Source organism: Sturnira hondurensis, unplaced genomic scaffold (assembly GCF_014824575.4).
Source record: "Sturnira hondurensis isolate 20B ecotype Veracruz unplaced genomic scaffold, ASM1482457v3 Scaffold0008992, whole genome shotgun sequence".
Classification (NCBI taxonomy): domain Eukaryota; kingdom Metazoa; phylum Chordata; class Mammalia; order Chiroptera; family Phyllostomidae; genus Sturnira; species Sturnira hondurensis.
In genome coordinates, this window is record NW_028081623.1 from 5,656,827 (window position 1) to 5,680,348 (window position 23,522).

The following is a 23,522-nucleotide window of genomic DNA, read 5'->3' on the forward strand; positions in this document are numbered from 1 at the left end:
AGTGCACTTGGGAATACAGACTAGTACAGCCACTGTGGAAGACAGTATGGAAGTTCCTCAGAAAACTAAAAATGGAACTGCCTTTTGACCTAGCCATTCTACTGCTGGGAATGTACCCTAAGAATCTGAATACATGAATTCAAAAGAGCTTATGCACCCCTGTGTTCACAGCAGCGCAGTTTACAGTAGCCAAGAGTTGGAAACTCTTCAGTAGAGTGGAGCAAAAAACTGTGGTACTTTACACAATGGACCCCTACACAGGAGAAAGAAAGAAGTCCTACCTTTTGTGACAGCATGGATGGAACTCAATACTAATGTGTTAAGTGAAATAAGCCTGGTGGTAAAAGACAAAAAACCATAGGATCTCACTTAGAAGACTAACCTATGAACAAAATAAACCAATCATCCAAGTAGAACCAGAGACATAGAATATTAGAATAGACTAACAGTAGTAAGAGGGAAGGAGAGAGGTGGGGGCTATTTGAAAGAAGGTGAAGGGATTAGTCAAGAAACACATATGAAGGACCCATGAACATGGAACAGGGTGAGGATTGACTATGGAAGTGGGGGGCAGGCTGGCTGGAGAAGGGCAAAGGGGAAAGTTATAGAAGAACTGTAAAACAAAAATAAAGAGAGATGAATTGTTTCCTCTGACCTTTATTTCACTTAAGAAATAATAATGTAATTATTTATCATAATGTAATCTATGCACTTCATTCCCCTTTTTAATCTTTAAATAAAATGTTTATTAAATGTTAAAATTAGCCCTGGCTGGCGTAGCTCAGTGGATTGAGCGCGGGCTTGCGAACCAGGCGATCGCGGTTCGATTCCCAGTCAGGGCACATACCTGGGTTGCAGGCCGGTTCCTTGAAGGCTAACTACCAGCAGGGGACGCACAAAAGGCAACCATACATTGATGTTTCTCTCCCTTTCTCCTTCCCCTCTAAAAATAAATAAATAAATAAAATCTTTTAAAAAAAATGTTAAAATTAAATACTATATTTATAGTAAATAAAACTAAAAAGTATTTTGATATTTATAAAATAACCTTCCTTGTTACCTTTATAGCTCTGTAATGCTCTCATTATGAAAAATTTAAACTAGGGCCATTTTAAGATATTACTCTTACTAATAAAGTTAAATTGGGTTTTCATGGTATTTAACTATGTCATTGTGTCACATTTGACCATTCATGCTGCTCTTATTGTCAGGTTTACTTGTTTATGATAGAGTCAAGAAGGTCTGTTTATCCATGTTCCTTTGTGTTAGATTTCTAAAATGATTCCATCAAGAATTCAGAGTAGATGTGTCCTTTCCTTTTTGTGCTACTTTTTGTTCCTGTTAATGGTAAATCTTGTATCCCTTTTGTTTGCAGTGTCACAGTTTGAAACTGAATTCTACATCAGTGGTCTTGCACCTCTCTGTGATCAGCTTGTTGTGCTTTCCTACGTAAAGGAGATTTCAGAAAAAACGGTAATTTATTTCACCACAAATACAGAGGGATTTATACCCAGATCATTATACCCAGATCAGGTTGCCCATAAAAGGGCTCTGCTGTAGTCTGAGCAAAAGGTCAGCAGAGATTATTACCCTGTAGACCTAACATATTCGCCTTTCAGAAGCTGTACTACTCATTGCCTGCCTTTGTTCCTTTTGCTGAGCAAAGGGGAGTCATTTTTCTCCCTATCTCTCTTGGTATTTTAGTAGGAAGGAATGAAGGATCCACGTGCTGAAAGGCAGTGAAACTAAGCTGACACTGTGCATTACCAGAAATGACAGCAGTAAAGTTGATCTGCTGCAACAGCATGGCCCCTGTGGTCAGAGGGAATTACAGAAAAGGCAGTTCATTATTTCCTGTGGTCCAGACATATTTGTTTACTTCCCAGTGCCCCAGCGATTCTAAGTAGCATGATTCTTGCTTTTAAGTACAATAGATTATTGCTAACTCTCAGTTATCAGTGTAAATGCGATGGTATGGAATGTATGGCAGATAAGAGGCAACAGGGGTTATGAATTTTGTTATACCTGACTTTGGAATGAAGCTTGTATCTATATGGCCCACTGGAGGGGCAGGTAGACACAGCCTCCCTTTGAAGCTTAGGTGGGCCCCATTTGCAGTGAGTCTTTATTGTGTGAGTCCAGGAGTCCTGTCCGGAAGGGGAGGGGGTAGCTTTAAGGCATAAACAAGGAGAGCTTATTGTAAAGGATTTTCTTTTCATCCTGTATATAAAAGAAATTGCAATTGATTGTCTAGCCCTTTATAGTAAGTAGGCCCTCCTTTTCTGTATCCTCTCCTTTTTCCCCCTTTTTCAAATGCCAAGGGATAAAATAGAGAGGAAAACCCTGGGAGCCCCAGTTTTGAAGTGGTAGCTGCTCTCAAGCATTTCTCTGAGCTAGTACTTCCATCAGGAAGCCATCGCTATAGTAACCTGAAGCTCTGGATGCCCATGTTGCTAGGCAATGGGATGCTGTAGAATTAAGTGAACACTCAAACCTGCTAAAATCAATAGAGCTGGCTTCTAGCTCTGTTGCAGGATATCAGTTTATTAATTTTGTAAAAAAAATAAAAGCAGTGGCTCCTGAGGGAGTAAATATGGTGCTTTTTGATGAGAAATGTGGGGAGGATTGAGGATGTGATTCAAAGACATAAGGAAAGAAGCAGCGAAATGAAAAAAGGAAAAGCCTAATAAACAGTTGACGAAAAAAAAAGAGAGAGAGAGAAAGAAAGAAAGAGAGGAGACCTTTGTTAATAAAAGAGAATATTGGAAAGGAGTAAAAACCAAGAAAGGCCAACCTTCGAGCAAATAAGAAAATGGCATTTTTTAGAGAAAGAAGTGAGGGTTGTGAAGATGAATTAAAAATGTATGTGTGTCATTATATTCATTTCACGTAGCACCAAAGTACACCTTACTGATGAAATTAAGACAAAAAGGATAAAAAGGCAGCTTGGGACCATCCACGCCCTCCATCTTTTTTTCCGTATCAAAAACATAGCTTAACTGCAACATTAAAATTTGCTTTTACATGATTTATAATAGTATCTCCCAACATATTTTTCTAATTATGCCTTTTGCACATGCGCGTTTTTCCACACAGTTGCAGTCAGAGTTATGTGCTATCCTGCACTGCCATATTTTTCAGAGCCTTACTCCATTCTCTCTCCCTATGGCTGTGTTGTCCCCCATCGTTATCATTTAGAATGGTTGTGTACTATTTCATCTGGTTGCTATCTCCTAATGTGTTAAGCTGTTCCCCTAATGTTTTCTTTTCCTTTTTTTCATTAATAAAGCACACGTGTGTGAAAAATTGTACTAAGCATTGGGAATTGAAGATCAATAAGACCGAATTCCTGCTCCTAGGAATTCAGATAAGCAGGGCTTGTTTTGCCAGTGAACAAAGGTTATCAAACAATGAGGTGATGGTTATCTTACACATGTAAAGGGGCTCTTTATGTGGTCTAGCAAGGCAGTTTTATTTTAATATTATTTAGTTCAAATATGTTTCTATTTTGTTATTTTTATCTTTGTTACAGCAGTTAATTTTTTAAGTGTTCAGATCTTTCAGTTTTCCCTTCATTTTTTTTGTTTGAAAATTGAGATAGTTTTCATTTCTCTATAGCTCTGAAAATTATGTTCTGTATTCACTATTTTTTCTCTGCTAGTTGATCTTTTATTGTTGCTATTTTATTTTTAGAATGTTTTCAGTATATGAAGTACAAAGCTAATATACTTGCTTCTCAGTTAACCTAACAAAATTGATGAAAGAAATCTGTGGAGCGTACTGTTTACTCAGGGAACTTGAGAGTTTGGGGTAGTTCTGGACTTCTTTCACTGTTTCTGTCATCTGTGTTCTCTTTACCAGTGTCTCACTGCTCCAGGCCTGTTGCTTGTGAAAATAGTCAACCTATGTTTTATGCCTGGGTGCTGAATGCCTAAAAAGCATGAACTTTAAAGTAAAACAAACTTGACTTGAAATACAAGGTTTACCGTAAATACTAGTTTTTCCATAAATTACAGTTTCACCATTTACTTATGTAACTTTGACCTGGGTAAACTTTTTGATCCTCAGTTCCTTCATCTGTAAAATTAGGAATAATAAAACTTACTAAGGGGACTTGTTGTGGCTAATGCAGTCATGGCAACCGCTGTGTCACCACAACAACCTTAACAAAAAGAAAAAAGGGGGGGGGATCGTGGGGGACTGGTTTGTTTTAGTCTGGCAAATGTGACCCAGCTCTGTATGGAAAACCTACAGAAGCGAAGTGGTAGGCAGGAGCCAGACATTCAAACTGAGTTTTCCTGTGGGCATCAGGCCTAGAAAATGCATGCAGATTGTTATGGCTTGCTCTTGCTAAAACTCCATCACCCTGGTCTAAAACAACAAATATGTATTGTCTATTTTCAAAGTAATTTCCAAAGCCTGTATGAGTTCTCCCAAGGACAGAGCTAATCAGCTCGTCGCCATTTCCCTCTGCATGTTATTTTCATTTTCTTGGTTGTACCTAAAATGTAGACAGTAATATTCTATGTAATAGATAATAAATCTTTCTCTGATGTAAGACCCCAGGAAAGCAATAAAAGCCTGTCTAGGCAAGGGTCGAGGTGCTCTCCTCTTGAGGGAGTGGCCCAGGCATCCATAGGCACTCTCCCCTTGAGAGAGTAGTCCTGCCTGTTCCCTTTTTCTCTACAGGATTGTTGTTGCCTGTGCATTCATTCTCGCTGTAAGCCACAACAGGTGGACTCTGCTGGCCAGGGTCTGCCACAAAGGGGTAATTTAAGAACTCCAAGAAAATAGTCTTTGTATAATCATACTAGGTTAGTGGAGCTGTCAGAGGCCCTCAGTATATCTTTTCCTCTTCTGTCACCGTCCGAAACTATAGTCACTGACCATGTGTTTAATTTAAATTAATTTAAAACTAAATTTAAATTAATTAAAATGAAGTAGAATTTAAAACTCAGTTTCTCAGGCACCATAGTCACATTTCTGGGTGTTCAGTAGGTACTCATGTTTCATGTCTGTCACATTGGGCTGTGCAGGTAGAGAACATTTCCATCATCTCAGCAAGTTCTGCTTTAGAATCTCTGGCTTTTTAGCATTACCTGTAAGTTTATCTGTAGTGACAGTGGTTTGGATAATGGAGTAGTCTGTAATATTATTTTTACTTTTCTCACATTTTTGAGGAAGAGTTGTAACAAAGTTGCCTAAAGCTATTGTAGCCATGGAGTTGAATGGGCTGCAGTAGGAGGCTGCAGACATGACACAGCAGTACCTATTCTGTTTATCTCATGCAAAAGGCCAGAAAATAAAACACAGTTATGAGGCCATCTGTGGTGTTTAGAAGGGCTTATGTCTGCCGAAATTATAAAACCAAGGCATTTAATTATGCATAACTAAATTTAATTTGTAACATTTATAGAAATGTGATTCAAATGAGCCTTTTCCCTCTCTTTTTTGCCCTAGGAAAGAGAATACTGTGCCAGGCCCAGGTTGGATATAATCCAGCCACTTTCCGAGACTTGCGAAGAGATCTCTTCTGATGCTCTGACAGTGAGAGGCTTTCAGGAAAATGAATGTAGAGATTATCACTTAGGTGAGGAAGATTGAGGATCTGGCTTGTGTTATTCTTCCCTTTTTAATTTTCCCCCTTCCATGCGAGTAGCACAAACAGGAATTTAAATTGAGGTTCTGAAAGGATCTTAAAGAATATCCAGGCAGGTCTCTTACATTAGAAATGTGGGCATTGAGGCCAGGAGACACTGTAGAACTTACTGGAGCTCCAACAGCAGAAGAAAGGGGAAATGAGGGTGCCTGGATGGAGGTGAGTCAGCTCTGCGGTCTTAGTTCTTATACTTGGTCTATTATCTTAACTATTTAATGTGATGCCGAACTTACATTGATGTCGAGCAGCATGGTTCTAATCACTCTAACTTCGTGTTCCTAGACTATGTGCTCTGGAGTGGCAGAGAAGTTTTCTATTTGTGACGAAATGCTCAGAGCCTGGAGGAGTGCTTGGCATGTACTAGGCATTCACTGAATATTTGTTTCCTGCATGGATAAATATACTGAAGCACTGCTCAGACATAAAGGAAAAACCATTGCTGTTTAATCGTACAGGGGCATCTGGGTTTGGGTTTGAGTTTGGGTTGTGTTTGTGTTATCAAACACAAAAGTGTTATCACTTTATTGAAAGACACATTGATGAAAATAGAGCAGCTTAAGCTTTTTAGAAGTTATTTCTGCTTTTAAAAACAATTGACATTTTTTAGTGAATATTTTCAGTTCTCATTTTACCCAAAAGAAATGAAGGTATACCTGGCTAGTGTAGCTCAGTGGATTGAGCGCAGGCCTGCGAACCACACGATTGCAGTTTGATTCCCAGTCAGGGCACATGCCTGGGTTGCAGGCCAGTTCCCAGCAGGGGACTCACAAGAGGCATCCATACACTGATATTTCTCTCCTTCTCTCCTTCCCTTCCCCTCTAAAGATAAATAAATAAAAATCTTAAAAAAAAGAAAAGTAGATTTAAAAAAAGAAATGAAGGTATATTTTGTACATGCTTGAATTTTCTTTTATGAAGCACCTAATCAGCTAAGAAATATGAGAATAGTATATTCTGGACTTGGCAAAAAGCAAATGTGATTCACAACTGAAAATGTCCAGTCAAGGTATTTTTCTCACGGCAAACTCTGCTGCATACCTAGACACCCTTCAGAACAGGTTTTATAGTTGAATCTTCAGGAGACCCTCATAATTGGCACTGTGCACAACATGCTGAAATGACAGATTATATCCCCAGGGCTTGGGGCATCTGTCATTTATGCTTTAGATGGCCTTGACCTTGATGAGGAATCAACATTTATCTCAGGTTGTGGGGTATGATTGTTCTGTAAAAATAGGACAGTGTTGTAAATGGCCATAAATAATGTTTATGTGCAGTACATGAATTCTGATATGCAGTAGACATGGAGAATTTTGAATACCTATCTTTCCTCTGAGGTCAGAATGTTAATGTGTTAAACACAGAATTTTAAACCCACCTTTTTAAAAAAATTTTGGTATTCCCTTCTTCCCTCCCTCCCTTCCTTTTTTCTTCCAAATAATTTTACAATTAAATACTTTTCAAAGCACTGGTGTATATATATTCTGTCATTCTCTACCATGTCCTACTGCTTCCTTCAAACAGAGCCAAACACACTAATTCCAAGGATAAGGGAGTTTTTTGTCCATGCTTAATAAGTTGGGTTTTCTAACCATGTCCCGTGAAACCACTGCCAAGGTTTCTACTGTTGAGTCACCTGAGATATTCCTTTCTTGTCACAACTATAGAGTACTCTGAAGGGGAATCGCTCTTCTACATCGTGAGTCCAAGAGATGTTGTAGTAGCCAAGGAACGAGACCAAGATGACCACATTGACTGGCTCCTTGAAAAGAAGAAATATGAAGTAGTTTTGATTTTACTTTCTTGAAAGTATTGGCATGTCTGTACCTTAGATAGGATAAAAGTTTGGGGGGATAAATCTTTCATGTAGATGAATTAGAATGCTCTAAGCTAGAAATATGTTGGAGGCTAATAACTTTCCAATTTTCTTTTTAGAAGTTCAGGAGCAAAAAGATCATAAGGAGATTAACTGGCTTCACTGTTCATTGGAGGAAAAGTTGGTAGTGAAGGGAGGGAATGGGTTAGATCCAGCCTATTGAAGTATTTATTCTGTGCTTTTTCAATGAAAATAAAATAGAGCTAGTATTTCAGGATTGTTGATTTGGGATATTTTTGTGAAATCATTCCTTTGTTGCTTATTTCATATGTAAAAGAAAGCTATCAAATTAATGCTCACTTAGGATAGTTTGAACTATCAGTTCAAATGGAGTGATGTTGTCTGCTTCGTTGAGTCTTGGTGCAGACTAATTTTAGTAGATAATGTGTTATCATGGTTTTTTAAAAAAAGAAAACATTTTTTAACTTTAATAGAAAGGCATTATTGCATTAGTTTAGTTATAGAAACTGTTTGGATAGGCGTTTGTATTAATCAGTTAAAAACAAACAAAAAATAGTCCAATTATATGTTGCTTTAAGTTTGTAACCACCTGAAAGGATTTTGGGGAAAATGTTTTAAATATATAAACTATTTAGAGTCCAGGTATTGACCCCAAGTTCATGCCATATTGCTTCACCTCCACTAGTTTCTTGAAGAGTTAATTCTATGTTTTAAACATTTATGTTGAAGTGATAATTATAAACTTTCCAGAATAAAAATGAAATCAGAGATATTCAAAATCAAATTTTAGATATACATAAACATATACATATAGTTTACTTTTTATGTTTCATAAAGGAAAGGTACCCCATTGTCAGTATATGCCATACAGATTTATAATGACAGGTGAATTTTTTTGTTGTTGTTTGAACCTGGAAAATTTTTATGTATTTTGATTTCTGTCTGAAAAGTGATTCTAATATCCTAATGTGGAAATGAATTCAAATAAGAGACATCTGTATTTTGGTTGACTGATTTTGAGTTTGAATGCAGTGAGGTTCATTCAACCATAACATTAGAAATTCTTGTGCTTGAAGCAAAAACCACAGGAAAATGGGGCTTTATTTAAGTAGTCCAGAACTTTAAACATAATAAATATAGTATTTATAACCTCAGTGTCTTTCCCATTCTCTCCCATTTTTCCTCCTCCTTCTCTACTCCTTTTATAATGCTTGTATAAATATAGGAAGCTTTGATGGCAGCTGAAATTAGCCAAAAGACCATTAAAAGACATAAGATTCTGGTAAGCATGTAATTTTATTATTTGACATACAACTTTATCTTTTAATAGATTATAATGAGACTGAATGAAAAGAAATGATTTCTTCCTTCCTTTTGAGAATTTATTTCAAAATAATTCTCCAACTTGTAAGGTCAAAGTATTTCATTTTATTGAATCAGTTTCTGCATGTAAACAAGAGACTTGAACATCTGCTAGGAGATGGTTTTAGGTAATTTGGAAAATGGATTTGTGAAACACACTTTAAATATAAAGCTCCCCAGTTATATGTAGGAAACTTTCTTTAAATCATAGGTAAAATCACATTATCACAAAATATCAAGAGTGGTTTCATAAAAGTAGATTGCTTTAGTGTCTCCATAATAACAGACCCAATTGATTTTCTTACAGAGACTAATCTAGGACATCAAATACATTTTTATTACATTTGGACTCTGGAAAAATATAGTGACTGAAAGCCTATTTATTTGCTAACTGTGACAGTGAATGTGCAGAAGGAAAGCAGAAATGTTATCCTCTTAGTGTGAAGGGCCCTTAGACAATGTCTAGTCCAGGGTTCTTACTTATAGATGAAAACTGAAAACTTATTCTATCAGAGCTACTTGGTTTTCAGCAAAAATTGCTTTTGCCTACACTTCCCCACCTTAAACTTCTCTGTAAAACGCCACGTAAAAGCCTAATTCCCAAAAATGTACAAGCAAAATAATTCAGTTACTAAACAGAGAAATAACCAGGACATCTTTTTTATTTCATTAAAAATTGTGGAGAATAAGCAAAGATTATCTAGAAATGGAGGGGAAGGTGTTCCAGCCAATAGAATAGTATATGTGATGGTACGGAGAAGCGAAACTGCTTGGCCTGCTTGGCTCTGTGAAGCAGTTGAGGAGTTTATACATATGAAGAGTCTAGTCCTAAAGGGCCACGTGTAATTAGGGGCTTGGCTTTGTCTTGTAACCTCTAGAGATAGTTCATGCTTTCAGTGTTACATCACATTTGCTTGTTAGAAAGATTCTCTGTTGGAGTTGGGGGCCAGAGGGAAGCCCACTGAAATGGGAATCAGTAAGATACAATTCCCTTCTTGTGTGGAGGTGAAAGTGATGAGAACTGCAGAGTTGTTAGGAATGGAATGGTGAAGACAGATGGAAGACATGGTCTGCTAGACTCTTTGGGATTTGGTGACTGACTCTGTGTGCACAGGGAAGTGAGAGTGAATATTCTAGGCTGGCTCCCAGGCTTTGAGCTTGGGCCTGTGGTGGATGGTGCCACCATTTAGAGAGAGGGAGAGAGAGAGGGAGAGAGGAGGAGGGGTAACAAGAAGGAGGAGGAGAGGGAGGAGTGGGAAGGGAAGAAAAGAGAGGAGATTAGGGGAAGGGAGGGGAGGACAAGGAGGATCAGGTGTGTGGCAGGAGGGGTAGGTGAATTCTGGTATAGACACATTTAAGCTTTTGCCACTTACAGAACACCCTAGATATCTGGACTCAGAAATAAATGTGGGAGACTCTTCAGTGACAGAGAAGCATTTGGGCAAATCCACACAGAGCAAGTGTCTAGCATTAGAGAACAGAGGACTGTAAATGGAACCATTGGGAACACTCCTACAGGCAGATCTGGCACAGCCAGAGGAAGGTTGTGTCATGGGAGCTGAGGGAGGCAATTTCGGGGTAATGAGAGATCTTAAATGGTTGAACTTAGTGGGTCAAAAGTAGACAAGCTCAGCTAGTCAGTGGTACATTTGGTTTGGTAGTTATAAAAGTGACTAGTGAATTTTATGTATATGTATTATTTATTCTTTCACTTCTAGTTAGAAAGTGAAAAATGAATAGGAGATGATGACATAGAGTTTAATGTAGACCGTTTAGTTCTGAAGTAGAAAAGAGTGAGGACTGGTTGGTTGGGGGCTGCGACATCATGGGAAGGTTGGTTGTGATGGTGGGTATTTTGTGTAAGAGAGACATAACACATTTATGTTAAAGGAAAAGATATAAAATTGGACTAAAGTTCAAGGTGTACAGAGAAGAAGATGAGTGGCAGAATAAACTCCACATGAGGAGGGGGCATGGCATTAGGAGGAAGTTTGTAGAAATTGGCACTGCAGAGGGGACCTGAACCTGGACAGGGAAACTCTTCATTGATTTGGAGATATGTGGTCTGTTTTCAGAGAAATAAATTTAGGCACCGTTTCTTCACTGTGCAATTCCTATAGTTTTAAAATATGATTTCATACATTGTTGTCAGTAAAGTAAAAATATAATAAACTAAGAACCATGAGTTTTTCTTCATTCTTGGAATGGGCACGTACAATGCATCGGTTATACATAGACTTTTTCTCCCAGCACAGTGTAATTTCATAAGCAGGCAGGCAGAGAGATAATCTCCTGGCAATTTTATCATTCAGGAAGAAATTCCACAGAAACTTCTTTGTGCATAGAGTAGAACTTAACATCCAAGTTTTGTTATATGTGCTGAGTTTAAGCTTCTCATGAAAATGCTTTTAGGTAAAATTAGTGTTTTATAACAGGAGTCGTGGGGAGGTCAAGCAAGAGCTCCTCTGCCTCCACTGCCACAGGTCATGCCAAATCCTTCAAAACCAAGGTGGAAATAGTCAATGAGCATGATAGTCTGAGTCCAGTCAGTTCTGCTTTTAGGTCCAGTTTCCTCATCTGTTAACTCATGGTTTTGAATTACATATTTTTCTGAGCTCATTTCACTTTAATATTAACTGTAATATCTAATATTTCCCTTTAATATGATTTTCTTTCATTTTGTTTTTCGTATTACATTTCTTCAGACTTGATATAGAGGAGATGGGTAGCTCACTTTTTATAGATGAAAGCACAAGAAAACAATTTTATATCCTTGACAACATTAAATCATTGGATCATTTTTCTTTTTTTTAATGTTGCAATTTTTTTATTGTTGTTCAGTTACAGTTGTCCCAATTTGGATCATGTTTCTAATATGTGGAGATTTCTTTTGTAGAAAATCTCTTGGGAGGAGGCAAATTAGAAGGCTTTAAAATAGTAACATTTTTTTTTATTGTGAATTTGAAAATTTGTGTAGCAAGTATAAATATGATTGGGAAGGAAATAAGCATAATTACAAAAATATGCTTAAGAAAAAAGAGCATAATTACATAAAGCAAACTAAGACGTATAAATAGGTTCCAATCATAGGCACTAATAGGACCCTAAAGTCATGGCTTCCCCAGAAACCGAGACTCAGCTTTTCAGTCATTCCAGTTAATTTTGAAATTCCTTTATTTGGTTTTCTCTAGGATATTGGCTTGGCATATATAAACCACCTGGTGGAAACAGGAGAGTATGACATAGCAGCACGGTAATAATGACATTAACTTGTTAATATAAATAGAATTGATCCATGTTAATAGTAAACATTAGCTGTTTCAGCAGTTGACAGACACTTTTAAAGATCTTTCTAATGAGTAATTTTTGACTATTAATGGTTTAAACACAGAATGGATTGATATTTATTATATACCTTTTGACTATCTCATTTTCACCAAACAAGAAATATTTTTCTCATTACTTAATGAGAAAAGTATCAAAAACCATGAAGAGTAGGAGATTTTATCCTTTCTATATGGTGACAAGTTAACCCGTCACAGTTTCACGGGTGCTCAGCAATAGTAGTAGCCAAAGGACCAGCACTTGTGCCAGATCCCATGGGTCCAGTTCTCACAGCACAACACAGGGAGGGTCAGGTGGTCCTGCACAGGCAGTGGATTGTGCTGTGGGAGAGGGACCCCGAATTTAGGATATCGGATTCTTTTAAGCTTGCCTTCCTTTGGCTGCAGAGGAAGATGGTGCTTTTACTTTACTGGACAGAAAACAGACCTTCCCTTTGCTCTGGAGGGAAGCACTCTTTGGGTCCTCTAGCTTTCAGGGCTCTTCTCTCTAGAAGCATCTTTGAGAAGGTAGTCTAGGACAAAGACAGGTGGCACCTCTGCTCACAATTCAAGCAAAATTGTCTCTCAGCAAGAGGGTGGCAGTTAAATGGAAGTGATCAGGCCCCAGGCTCCTGGTTTGCAGCAGTCTGTGATGAACAGAAAGCATGCGTGTGGTTGTGTAGGTGTTGTGCGGTGCCCTCTGCCTGGGCTACATGTATGTGGCAGACCAGGAAGTCAGACTTCAGGCCTACTTCTCCTGCCCTGAGATTTAGGGAAATATGTGTCCTTGACGTGCAAATTGGGTAAGGTTTTCTTCATATGCAAACAGTTCTCCAGGTTACATACTATGATAGGATTCTAAATTTCTTAAGTCTGATTTCAGAGTCCGTTATTTAAAGCCATTTGAGAAGTGGTTTAAATTGGCACTTTGGGGGATGATGACATTTCTTCAAGTCAAGAAAAGCCCCAAGGGAACAATGCTCACCTGGAGAAATAGGCAACTCAGCACAGGAAAGGCATGGGGAAAACTCCTAATTGTAGTCTTCTGAAAGATATTCATGTTTATCTATAAGTATTTTTATATTAATTTTATTGATTTTCATCAACCTTGCATATACAATCAAGTGAGCACCAATAATACCTTTATATCTCAAGTGGTACTTGAGATAGAAATTTGTCAAAACTCTGAGATGAGAGATTTATCTAAAACACTAGGAGAAATGTATATTTATTTTATCTGTTTATTTTTTTACTGAAAACTTTCTTTCTCTCTGGGATATTTTGGCTCCCAGCAAATGCCAGAGAATTCTTGGGAAAAATGCAGCACTCTGGGAATATGAAGTTTATAAATTTAAAGAAATTGGACAGCTTAAGGTAAGTATTACTTTATTTTTAACTCTTAATTTTTGTATGTAGCATATTAATATGAGCATGCCTCAGAAATATTGTGGGTTAGTTTTCAGACCAGCACAAATAAAGCAAATACTGGTATCTCATTAAAGCAAGTCACCTGAATTTGTTTCCCGGTGCATATAAAAGTTGTTTACAGTATACTGTAGTCTATTAAATGTGCAGTAGCATTATGTCTAAAAAAAAGAGGTATGTATAAACACAGTATATGTGTCTATACTGCACATACTCTAAATAAAAATAGTTTATTTCTAAGAAATGCTAATCATCATCTAAGCCTGTTGGGAAAATGGTAGACTTGTTCCACATGGGGTTGCTCCCCACAAAGAAAACAACCCTCGATATCTGTGAAATGCTATGAAGTAAAGTATAATAAAACAAGGTGTGTGTTTATTGCGATGGAAATAAAATTAAGACAGTAGTAGTCAGTTCTTTATTGGGAAGCAAATTATGTCAGCCAGGAAGATTCAAACATTTAGAAGTTAGTTTCAAAATATAAACCTAGTTTATGTTTTATATGTATACAGTATATACATATATAATGCATATGTGTTGTGCTCACTTTATCTCCTAGTTCTGTGCTCCAGTGAAGTTTTCATATTCTTTTTAATGTATATGGAAAACAAGTATAGTCTCATGCAGGATACTGTAAGACATGAGGTTCTTTTTCTCTAAAGTTACTTAAGATTAATGCTTTTTGAAATTATATATTACTTACTGGAAAATAAATGGAAAAATGTGACCATGTAGCTCTAACAAATAATTTTGATACTTCATTTTTTTTCTTTCAACTTGGTGTGTAATATCCAAATCAATAAAGTATTCCAGTGTTTGTTTAAGACAGTTTTTAAAAACTTTTTCTTATGAGTGGACCTCTTCAATATTCTCTTAGTGTTAGGAATATTCTAAATCTTCCTAGTTAGTCAGCTGCTCAGGTGCTCAGCCCCATACATGTTCTCTTCCCTGGGAAACCCCAAGGACACTCTTTTCAGTTTATTGGGCTGCTCCTGCAGGGTGTTATCAGGGCCTGTGGTCATGTTTACCCAGACAGCTTCATAACCCAGACTTCTCTTTTGAATTCCTTATCTACATTGGAAGTGCATGATGACCATTTCTCCTTGTATGTAATGCTAATAAGGATCACTCGAATTAACCTGAATCCCTTTCCTTCCCAAATTTGGTTCTTCTCCTTTTAATCTGTGTTTACTACATCATATTATACTCCCTTTTCCATGATTAATAGCTCAAAACCACTGTTTTGATGAGAACGTCTAACTTATCTTATCCTGTTTAACCTCCAGTTCTTGTCAGTTTTACGCCATCAGTATCGATTCAGCTTCTCCTCTTTCCTTCTGGTACCACTGCCTTAACTCTTGATAGATCTATAGGCAACCCTGACCCAGAGTTAACTGTTTAAAAAATAAATCTGCTGCTCTCACTTTCTTAATATCTGTTGTTTCCCTCCTGCCCATAGGGTAAAATCTGAATTCCAGATTTCATAACCCCACTTCACTTTCCTCTCCAGCCTCATCTCCCTTTAGTGACCCCGTTCCACGTCTGTGACCTCCCTGAATGTGGGGTGTACATCATGGCTCCATGCCTTTGCTCATGCTGGTTCCCATGCCAGGGTGCCCTTTTCTTCATTTTTTTTGCCTAAACAGACCTTGGCTTCTGTGACATCAGCTTCAGTGTGCAAAACTTTCTACAGCTCCTTAGTAATCCCTCTTATGTCACTTCCCACATAATATTGCAATTGGCTATTTAGATGTTCATTGACCTTTCCTCTGGGGCCATGAGCTTCTTGGAATGGTGATTTTGGTGCACAGTACACTGCTGACTCATTTGATAGTATTTGGAAATTTGACACTTAACATAGCTCTGAATAGCTGAAGAACACAATGTATATATGCCCCTAATTTCAAAAGATGATTGTGAGTTTTTAAAGGTTGATGTATTCCAGTTGAAGGGAAGAAAGTTGAATAGATGACCTATACTGCTTGATTCCTTGAGAAGTTGACTTTTATCATGTCTGTGACATTCTCCCTCTTATTATTTAGATTTGCATTAATTCATCAGGAAGAACAAAGAGAAATAGGTTAACCTCGGCAATTTTATATTCATTTATTCATGCACACATATCCCTCATAGATATTTTTAAAAAAATATTGTAACCCTTGCCAGGTTACTCAGTTGTTTGGAGTATTGTCCCACACAATAAAAGGTTGTGGGTTCAATCCCTAGTCAAGGCACATATGTAGGCTGTGGGTTCAATCTCTGGGCAGGGCAGGTACCAGGGAAAATTGATGGATGTTTCTCTTTCTTCTTCTCTCTCCTTTCCTCTCTCTCAAAATCAGTAAAAACATATCCTTGGGTAAGATTAAATATGTATATGTAGTTATATGTTATAAGTAGTTTATTTGAATCTTTTCTCTACATAGTAATTTTCCAAAGTACTTTGTTGCCTTAAACTTTCAAATTGAAAATATACAGGGTAGGGTTCCAGCCAAGATGGAGGTGTAGGCCGAAACACTTCACTTCCTCAAATAACCAAAAGAAGTATAACAACCAATTTAAAAACAAAGGACAGCCAGAACTGCCAGAAAATCATTTGCATGGAAGTCCAACCACCAAGGAGTTAAAGAAACATTCAGCTAGGCTGGTAGGAGGGGTGGGAATGGGCAACCAGAGCGGAGAGGACACTCAGCAATGCAAGGCAGCAGGCCAGGTGTATGAGCCCACATTTGCGCACAGATTAGCAGGGAGGAACAACAGGGAAGCGAGATACACTGTGAAACCCAGAGTTCCAGCACGGGGAAGGGGAATAAAGACTCAAAACCCCTGGCTGTAAAAAATCTGCGGGGGTTGCAGCAGTGGGAGAAACTCCTAGCCTCACAGGAGAGTTCATAAGCTACTTATGAGGATTGAGAGAAGTGATCGAAAGTGGGACAAGAGTAGAGCAAGCGGCATTGTTCCCTCTCTGACCACACCCCACAGACAGCACCACAGTGCAGCAAAGAGGGTTGCCCTGCCCTGGCGTATACCTAAATCTCCATTCCTTACCATGTAACACGTGCGCCTAGGCAAAGAAATATGGCCCAAATGAAAGTACAGATCAAAGCTCCAGCATCCTAATTACCAGTGTTTTGAGCTGATGAAGAGTTCAAAATACTGGTAATCAGGATGCTCACAGAATTGACTGAGCTCAATCACAAAATGAAGGAGGAAATGAAGACTACATAAAGTGAAATAAAGGAAAATATACAGGGAACCAATAGTGAAGGGAAGGAAACCAGGACTCAAATCAACAATTTGGAACAAAAGAAAGAAATAAGGATCCAACTGGAACAGAATGAAGAAACAAGGATGCAAAAAAAAAAAAAAAAAAAAAAGGCGAGGCTTAGGAATCTGTGGGACAACTTTAGGTATTCCAATATCCGAATCATGGGGGTGCTAGAGACAGAAGAGGAAGACCAAGGTATTGAAAACTCATTTGAACAAATAATGAAGGAAAACTTCCCAATATGGTGTAGGAAATAGACTTCCAGGAAGCCTAGTCAGTACCAAAGAAGTTGGACTCAAGGAGGAACACACCAAGACACATCATTAATGAATTGAATTAAGTCACCCAAGATTAAAGATAAGGAGAGAATCTTAAAAGCAGCAAGAAGAAAGTAGAGAGTTACTTACAAAGGAGCTCTCATAAGACTCTCAGCTGATTTCTCTAAAGAAGCTTTATAGACAAGAAGGGGCTGGAAAGAAGTATTTGAAGTCATGAAAGGCCAGGTCCTACATCCAAGATTACTCTGTCCAGCAAAATTATCATTTAGAATGGGAAGGCAGATAAAGTGCTTCCCAGATAAGGTAAAGTTAAAAGAGTTCATCGTCACCAAGGGCTTATTACTTGAAATGTTAAAGTGATTTATCTAAGAAATAGAAGATTAAATCTATGGACAGTAAAATGACAACAAACTCACAAGTATCAACAACTGAATCTTAAAAACAAAAACTAATCGAACAACTAGACAAGAAAGAGAATCACAGAAATGGATATCACGTGGAAGGTTATCAGTGGGGAGGGGGAGAGGGAGAATTGAGGGAAAAGGTACAGGGAATAAGAAGCAGAATAGGTAGGCACAAAATAGACGGGGGAGGGTAAGAATAGTATAGAAAATGGAAAAGCTGAAGAACTTACATGTACAACCCAAGGACATGAACTAAGGTGGGGGGAATGCTGGAGGGTAGGGGAGGGCAGTACAGGGAGGAGGGGGAGAAAAGGGAGAAAAAAATCAATACAACTGTATAGCATAACCAATAAAGTACACTTTTAAAAAATTGGAAATATACTTTTATGTTTTCTCCATAATTTGAGTACAGTTTTGTTTTGCCACTTTTTAAAGGTTTTTTTTTTTTCCTTCCTTTTCCTTCCCTAGGCTATTAGTCCTTATTTGCCAAGAGGGGATCCAGTTCTGAAACCACTCATCTATGAAATGGTCCTACACGAATTTTTGGAAACTGATTATGAGGTACAGCATTCAAGCATGGTCATATTTCCTTGTTCTCAATAGAAAATGTTAACAAATTAAGAAAAATAATATAATGGAGCAACTGGTTTAAAGTTAACTGATTTGCAGTTTGTGTGTGGTAGATGAAACTGAGATAGATAAACTCTAATGATAACTAATATTCATGTAGATAGTGAAAATCTCTAATCCATGTGTATTTTGGAGAATTCCTTAAAGTTACCACTGTAATAGAAAAAGGGACTGAGTGCCATTTGGGGATTTCATAAATAGAATAGCAACTTCTATTAACATTTATGCTACCCCTAAAGATATCAGACCTTTCTGATGGGTGAGACTCAGAACTGTTTGTCAAAGAAGAATTAAAGAGAAATTGAGGTGGCAGGAATGGGGAGAGGGATTGGAAGTGATCTGTTTGCCTATTGATTAAGGAAAAAGGCAGTACATAAATTGCTTATCTACTATCACTCTGTACGTGTATATACAAATTGTGATTTTACTCCTAACAACACTATAAATAGTAATGTCCAATTTTAGAGAAAACTAAAAAAATGAAGAAATTAAATAAATAACTCGCCCAAGGCCATATATTTAATAAATATCATGCTTGGATTGTAATTTAAACTTGTTCTTTGCATTTACCCAAAATGGAGTATAATTTTTAAAGTTTGTTAATTTGGCATATATTTATTGAGACAGTATCTGTTTAGTGCCTGCTGTATTCCAGGAATCTGGTAGGCACAAGGTCTACAATTGTGAATGGAATGATGACCCTTCAGCAGTCACTCAATATGAGTCACACCCAAGTGTGTGAACCAATGGTTCTTGACAATGACTGATTCTCTCCCACAGAAGACATTTGACAATGTCTGGAGACATTTTTAGTTGTCCCTTCTAGGGAATTGGTGCTGTCATTTAGTGGCCAGAGGCCAGCAGGAATGCTCTTAAACATCTCACAATGGCACAAGACAAGCTCCTACGACCAAGAGTGATCTATCCTCAGATGCCAGAACTGAGATTGAGAACCCTGATGTAAAGATACATTGTTACATAATATGCTGGATGTGCTCATAAAGCATCAACAAAATGTTGTGGCTAAAACTCAACTTCGTTCCCCTTCTGACCAGAGAAAAGGATGATATTTCTGGTGGGCAGGTTCTAGACAGAGCCGGTAAGCTCTCTTCCAGAGCTGTGACTGGTGCTAGGAGGATCCATAAACCAGGAGACGTAACATGTTCTCTAGCTTTGGGCCAACTTCCAGGATCATAAAAGTGGCACCACCTTTAGTCTTTGTGAAATTCAGGGCCCTAACCTCGTGATAAGTTTTCATTTTTGGTGCTTCGCAGTATGGTGCAGGTTGTCATTGCCTTCTTTTTTATTCGTATGTTAGGTTTTAAAGATAGGGAAGACTGTTTACAACTTTTTTTCCCATGATAGTGCGAGATGGCTTGTCAAAGGTTAACATACAGAAATAAAAAGAGAGCCCTGGCTGGTGTAGCTCAGTGGATTGAGCGCGGGCCTGCGAACCACACGATCGCGGTTTAGGGGACACACCAGAGGCAACCATACATTGATACTTCTCTCCTTCTCTCCTTCCCTTCCCCTCTAAAGATAAATAAATAAAAAAAAAAGAAATAAAAAGAGACACTGAGGCTAGAGGGGGAGTGAGAAGAGGAACTCCTGCGGTGTTGAGTGCCTACTGAGTCCTAAGCACCTTGTTAAGATACTTTTTTTTAACCTATAACTGGTTTAGTTTATGGAGTGGTAATATGGCAAACACAGTTTCAACTCTGAGATGGTATTTTACACCTTGGAATCTAAGGGACCTTCAAAATAGTGATCTCTTACCCTAGTAACTTTAGTGTTTGCTCCGTTACTGTCAACTAGGTATTGCTGGATATGCAAGATCCAAGCATCCTGATGCATGTATGAATATAATCTTTTTACTTTTATAGGCCTATACTCTTATAGGAAGAAATTAGATGCTTTAGCACGAATTCAACCTGAACAAATATCAATATTTTTTTAATCACATACTAATGGAGGCGGTGTTTCCTCATCTTTTCTTATTAGCATGTATTTTAAAAATCCAGTGTTCTCTAACAGCATGAATCTATTCCTTTCTAGATCTGCACAGAAGATTTTATGGTAATAGTTTCTGTCATTTATGGTAGATACAAATTAATGTAGACTATGGTTTCTGTTTATTTCCTTTTCAGTTCAGTTCAACATAGCTTTATTGGGAAACTACCATGTTCTACAACTGTGCTCAGTTGGATGCTACAAATATTAAAAAACAGAGTCCTGGCCTTCAGTGCATTTACAGACTGACCAGGGAGACCATACTAATAAGCTTCAAACAACTAGAAAATAAGTGACAGAGCAATATGTTCTCTAAGAGACCCAAAGAGAAGCCATTATTGCCCATAGTTATTGGAAAAGGTTTCTTCAGTGCTTATAATGGACTTGGGTTTCTTTCCACTATGTTCTAGGTACACACAGTGGCTTAGAATTTTCTGCTAAGGTGGTGATGCTTCATGACTTATTTTTATGGGGTTTCTACCCAAATGCATATTGCTTTGCCTCTTTATTTTCAACCTTGCAGAATAGTTTTAAATTGTTAAGCTTTGTTGTATAATATTAATTAGAAATGTATAAGCATGTTACAAGTGAGACAATTTCTATGGGATTTCATTTAATGAATATTTTTAACCTTTTACTAACTGTAATGGACACTGAGATGTTCTCTAACTTTGCTTACTCAGTCATAACAGCTCCCTGAAAACTCTGTTTTCTAATTAATAATAATGGCCACAGGATTAATTTCATCAGTATTTCTTAGCACAAAGCCCATTAAGGAGGGGAAAGCCTAACAAGACATGTAATAAATTCTTATTTCAGTTTATATTGGAATCATCATGCTTTTAGCACGCATGACCAATTTGTCTTATTTTATATTATAAGTTGGCAGTGGTACGAGGCTGTTGCATAAACATGCAAAAGAGGACATGGAGCCAAGCTTTCTTTCCTTGAATAGTGTTATTCCTGGTCTCAGGGATACTGAAAGCTGCCAGTTATTCTGGTGGAAATCTTTTATCCTATAAATTGCACAGTCTTAAGAAAACAAATTTTATCCAAACTATCATTTTGGTTTATAGAATATTTTAATGTTCTGATTCAGTAGTTTTATAAATTATATCATCTTTACTCAGTGAGATCCCTTCACAAATGTCTCAAGTCAAACTGCAATCATGCTAATACCTGGGAAGGTTGCAATTTGAATGGAAATTGTAGCCCATTGTTTTGGTCTCTTGCCATCCTTCCTGGGAATCACTGTAAGAGAGAGTGGGTAGGACTTTAATAGAGACTGTATTCCTGATTCTTTTGTAATTTTCTTCTTACCAAATCCTCACACTTTGTAGAAGCAATTTTTATCTCACTGTTTTCAGTTCTAAATATCATTTAACACGTTCACAGTAGTTAAGGCATTGGTTCAGTTACTTAATATGAGTTTTAATATAATTTATACTATAAAGATTATTACTTCTACTTGCTGTCTTCTAAATACATATTAGATTTTGTTTTGTTTTTAAGTTGTAAAGGATCAGCAAGTAAAGTGCTCTACTGTACTGAGTTACAAAACCTGAGGGCTAATGTCGGGAATCAGGAGGGCAGGGGCTGCCCAGGACTTAGGCCAAGAAGTAGCTGCTAGGGAGAAAAGGATCCAATCAGATGATAATCCCAGGTGATATCTGGAGTTTCAGAACCACAAATTTTGTGATCCAGTGATAGTCAGGGTAAGAACTAGGGAATAAGACTTGAGCTTAAGTCTCAAATTCCCAAACAAAACTAGAGTCAGAGGCAGGTGTGGAAGGAGGACAAAGAGGTGAACTTGGCGAAGGATGCAGATGATTCCACTGTGGGACAGGCCACAGTGTGCAGTGTGCCAGGTGTGCTGCCCACATCTGACATGCATCAGGTATCTGTAAGATGCTAAAGGTGTCTTCCAAATGTTGTAGTTATTCCAGAGTGAGGACATAGCAAGTCAGACCTATGCTCTGCCTGTGCGGTGGTACTTTATTAACAGACCAGAGTGCCTTTCTTACTTCTACATTTCATCAGACAAGAACAGAGGTGGATGGCACCACCTACTTCTCAGGAGTGGCAAACGGAGGTTAGTGTGTAGTAGTCCTCTGTCGCCCTTGGCCAGCCTGAAACCCATAGTCTGAAAACCGATACTGGTGGAGCAAAGTTTTCATCATAAAATTATTTTGCCTGTTTACATGAATACTTTTAGACATTGTTTAAACTATCTCAATTGTTATCCGATTTAAAGAGTGTTCTTTTTACCCTCTTGGTTAGGGTTTTGCCACTCTGATCCGAGAATGGCCTGGAGATCTGTACAACAATTCAGTAGTAGTGCAAGCAGTTCGGGATCACCTGAAGAAAGATAGTCAGAACAGGATCTTACTTCAGACCCTTGCAGAATTGTGAGTATGATTCAGTGCATCGTCTTTTCAAATCAGTCTGTATGGAAAGTGTTTCATATATTAGATCTGGTAAACTCTGAATGGGGAGGACACAGAGGACTGAGCCTTTTATACCATTTTTTTATATTCACTCTTAGTAAAATGTTTTCATAAACCTTCAGTGCACAACAAGGAGGTAAGAAAAATGTGTGAAACTGCAGTTGTAATGTAATCTCTTTCCTAGAGAAAAATCCTAGCCAGTAATACTGGGCAGTGGCAGTGGTTCTGGGAGGGAGGGTTGCAGGTCTTAGATTATTTAAGCAAATTGAGGCTCCCCGTGAGGCTCTGAATTCTGTTATTCTTGGATCTGCAAGTTGGTTACTCTCCCAGTCCTTGGACTCTTTTATGACCCTTTCCCTTCCCATGGACAAAGCCAAAGGAGGGTAGGATTGTAGGTGGTAGGTAGGACAGGGAAAAGTGGGGGTGGGAAAATGGAGACAACTGTATTTGAACATTAATAAAAATATATCAAAAATAAATATGCCCATATAGCTGTTGCAGTTTTGAGAAAGAAGAGCAAAGTAGGAGGGGTCACAATACCTGATATCAAACTGTATTACAGGGCCACGGTAATCAAAACAGCCTGGAACTTGCATAAAAACAGACAGATAGACCAATGGAGCAGAACAGAGAGCCCAGAAATAAACCCAAGTCTCTATGGTCAATTAATTTTAAACAAAGGGGACAGCAGCATATAATGAAGTAAAAATAGCCTCTTCAACAAATGGTGCTGGGAGAACTGGACAGCTACATGGAAAAAAATGAAACTCAATCACCAACTTAGGCCATACACAAAAATAAATTCAAGGTGATAAAAGATTTAAATATAAGTTGTGACACCATTAAAGTCCTAGAGGAGAAAATAGGCAGGAAAACCTCAGA

The 23,522-nt window shown here is 37.9% G+C and overlaps 1 protein-coding gene across 2 annotated transcripts in view; it reads left to right on the forward strand.

The window, feature by feature from the left end:
- Nucleotides 1-23,522, forward strand: part of VPS41 (VPS41 subunit of HOPS complex) — a 212,469-nt gene that overhangs the window by 150,205 nt on the left and 38,742 nt on the right. For both annotated transcript variants that reach the window (XM_037056531.1, XM_037056532.1), the window contains 8 exons: nt 1,376-1,473; nt 5,461-5,590; nt 7,327-7,442; nt 8,722-8,778; nt 12,050-12,111; nt 13,474-13,555; nt 18,022-18,114; nt 22,474-22,601. In XM_037056531.1, coding sequence (XP_036912426.1) covers nt 1,376-1,473; nt 5,461-5,590; nt 7,327-7,442; nt 8,722-8,778; nt 12,050-12,111; nt 13,474-13,555; nt 18,022-18,114; nt 22,474-22,601 — 766 coding nt within the window. The remainder of the gene's footprint in view (nt 1-1,375; nt 1,474-5,460; nt 5,591-7,326; nt 7,443-8,721; nt 8,779-12,049; nt 12,112-13,473; nt 13,556-18,021; nt 18,115-22,473; nt 22,602-23,522) is intronic.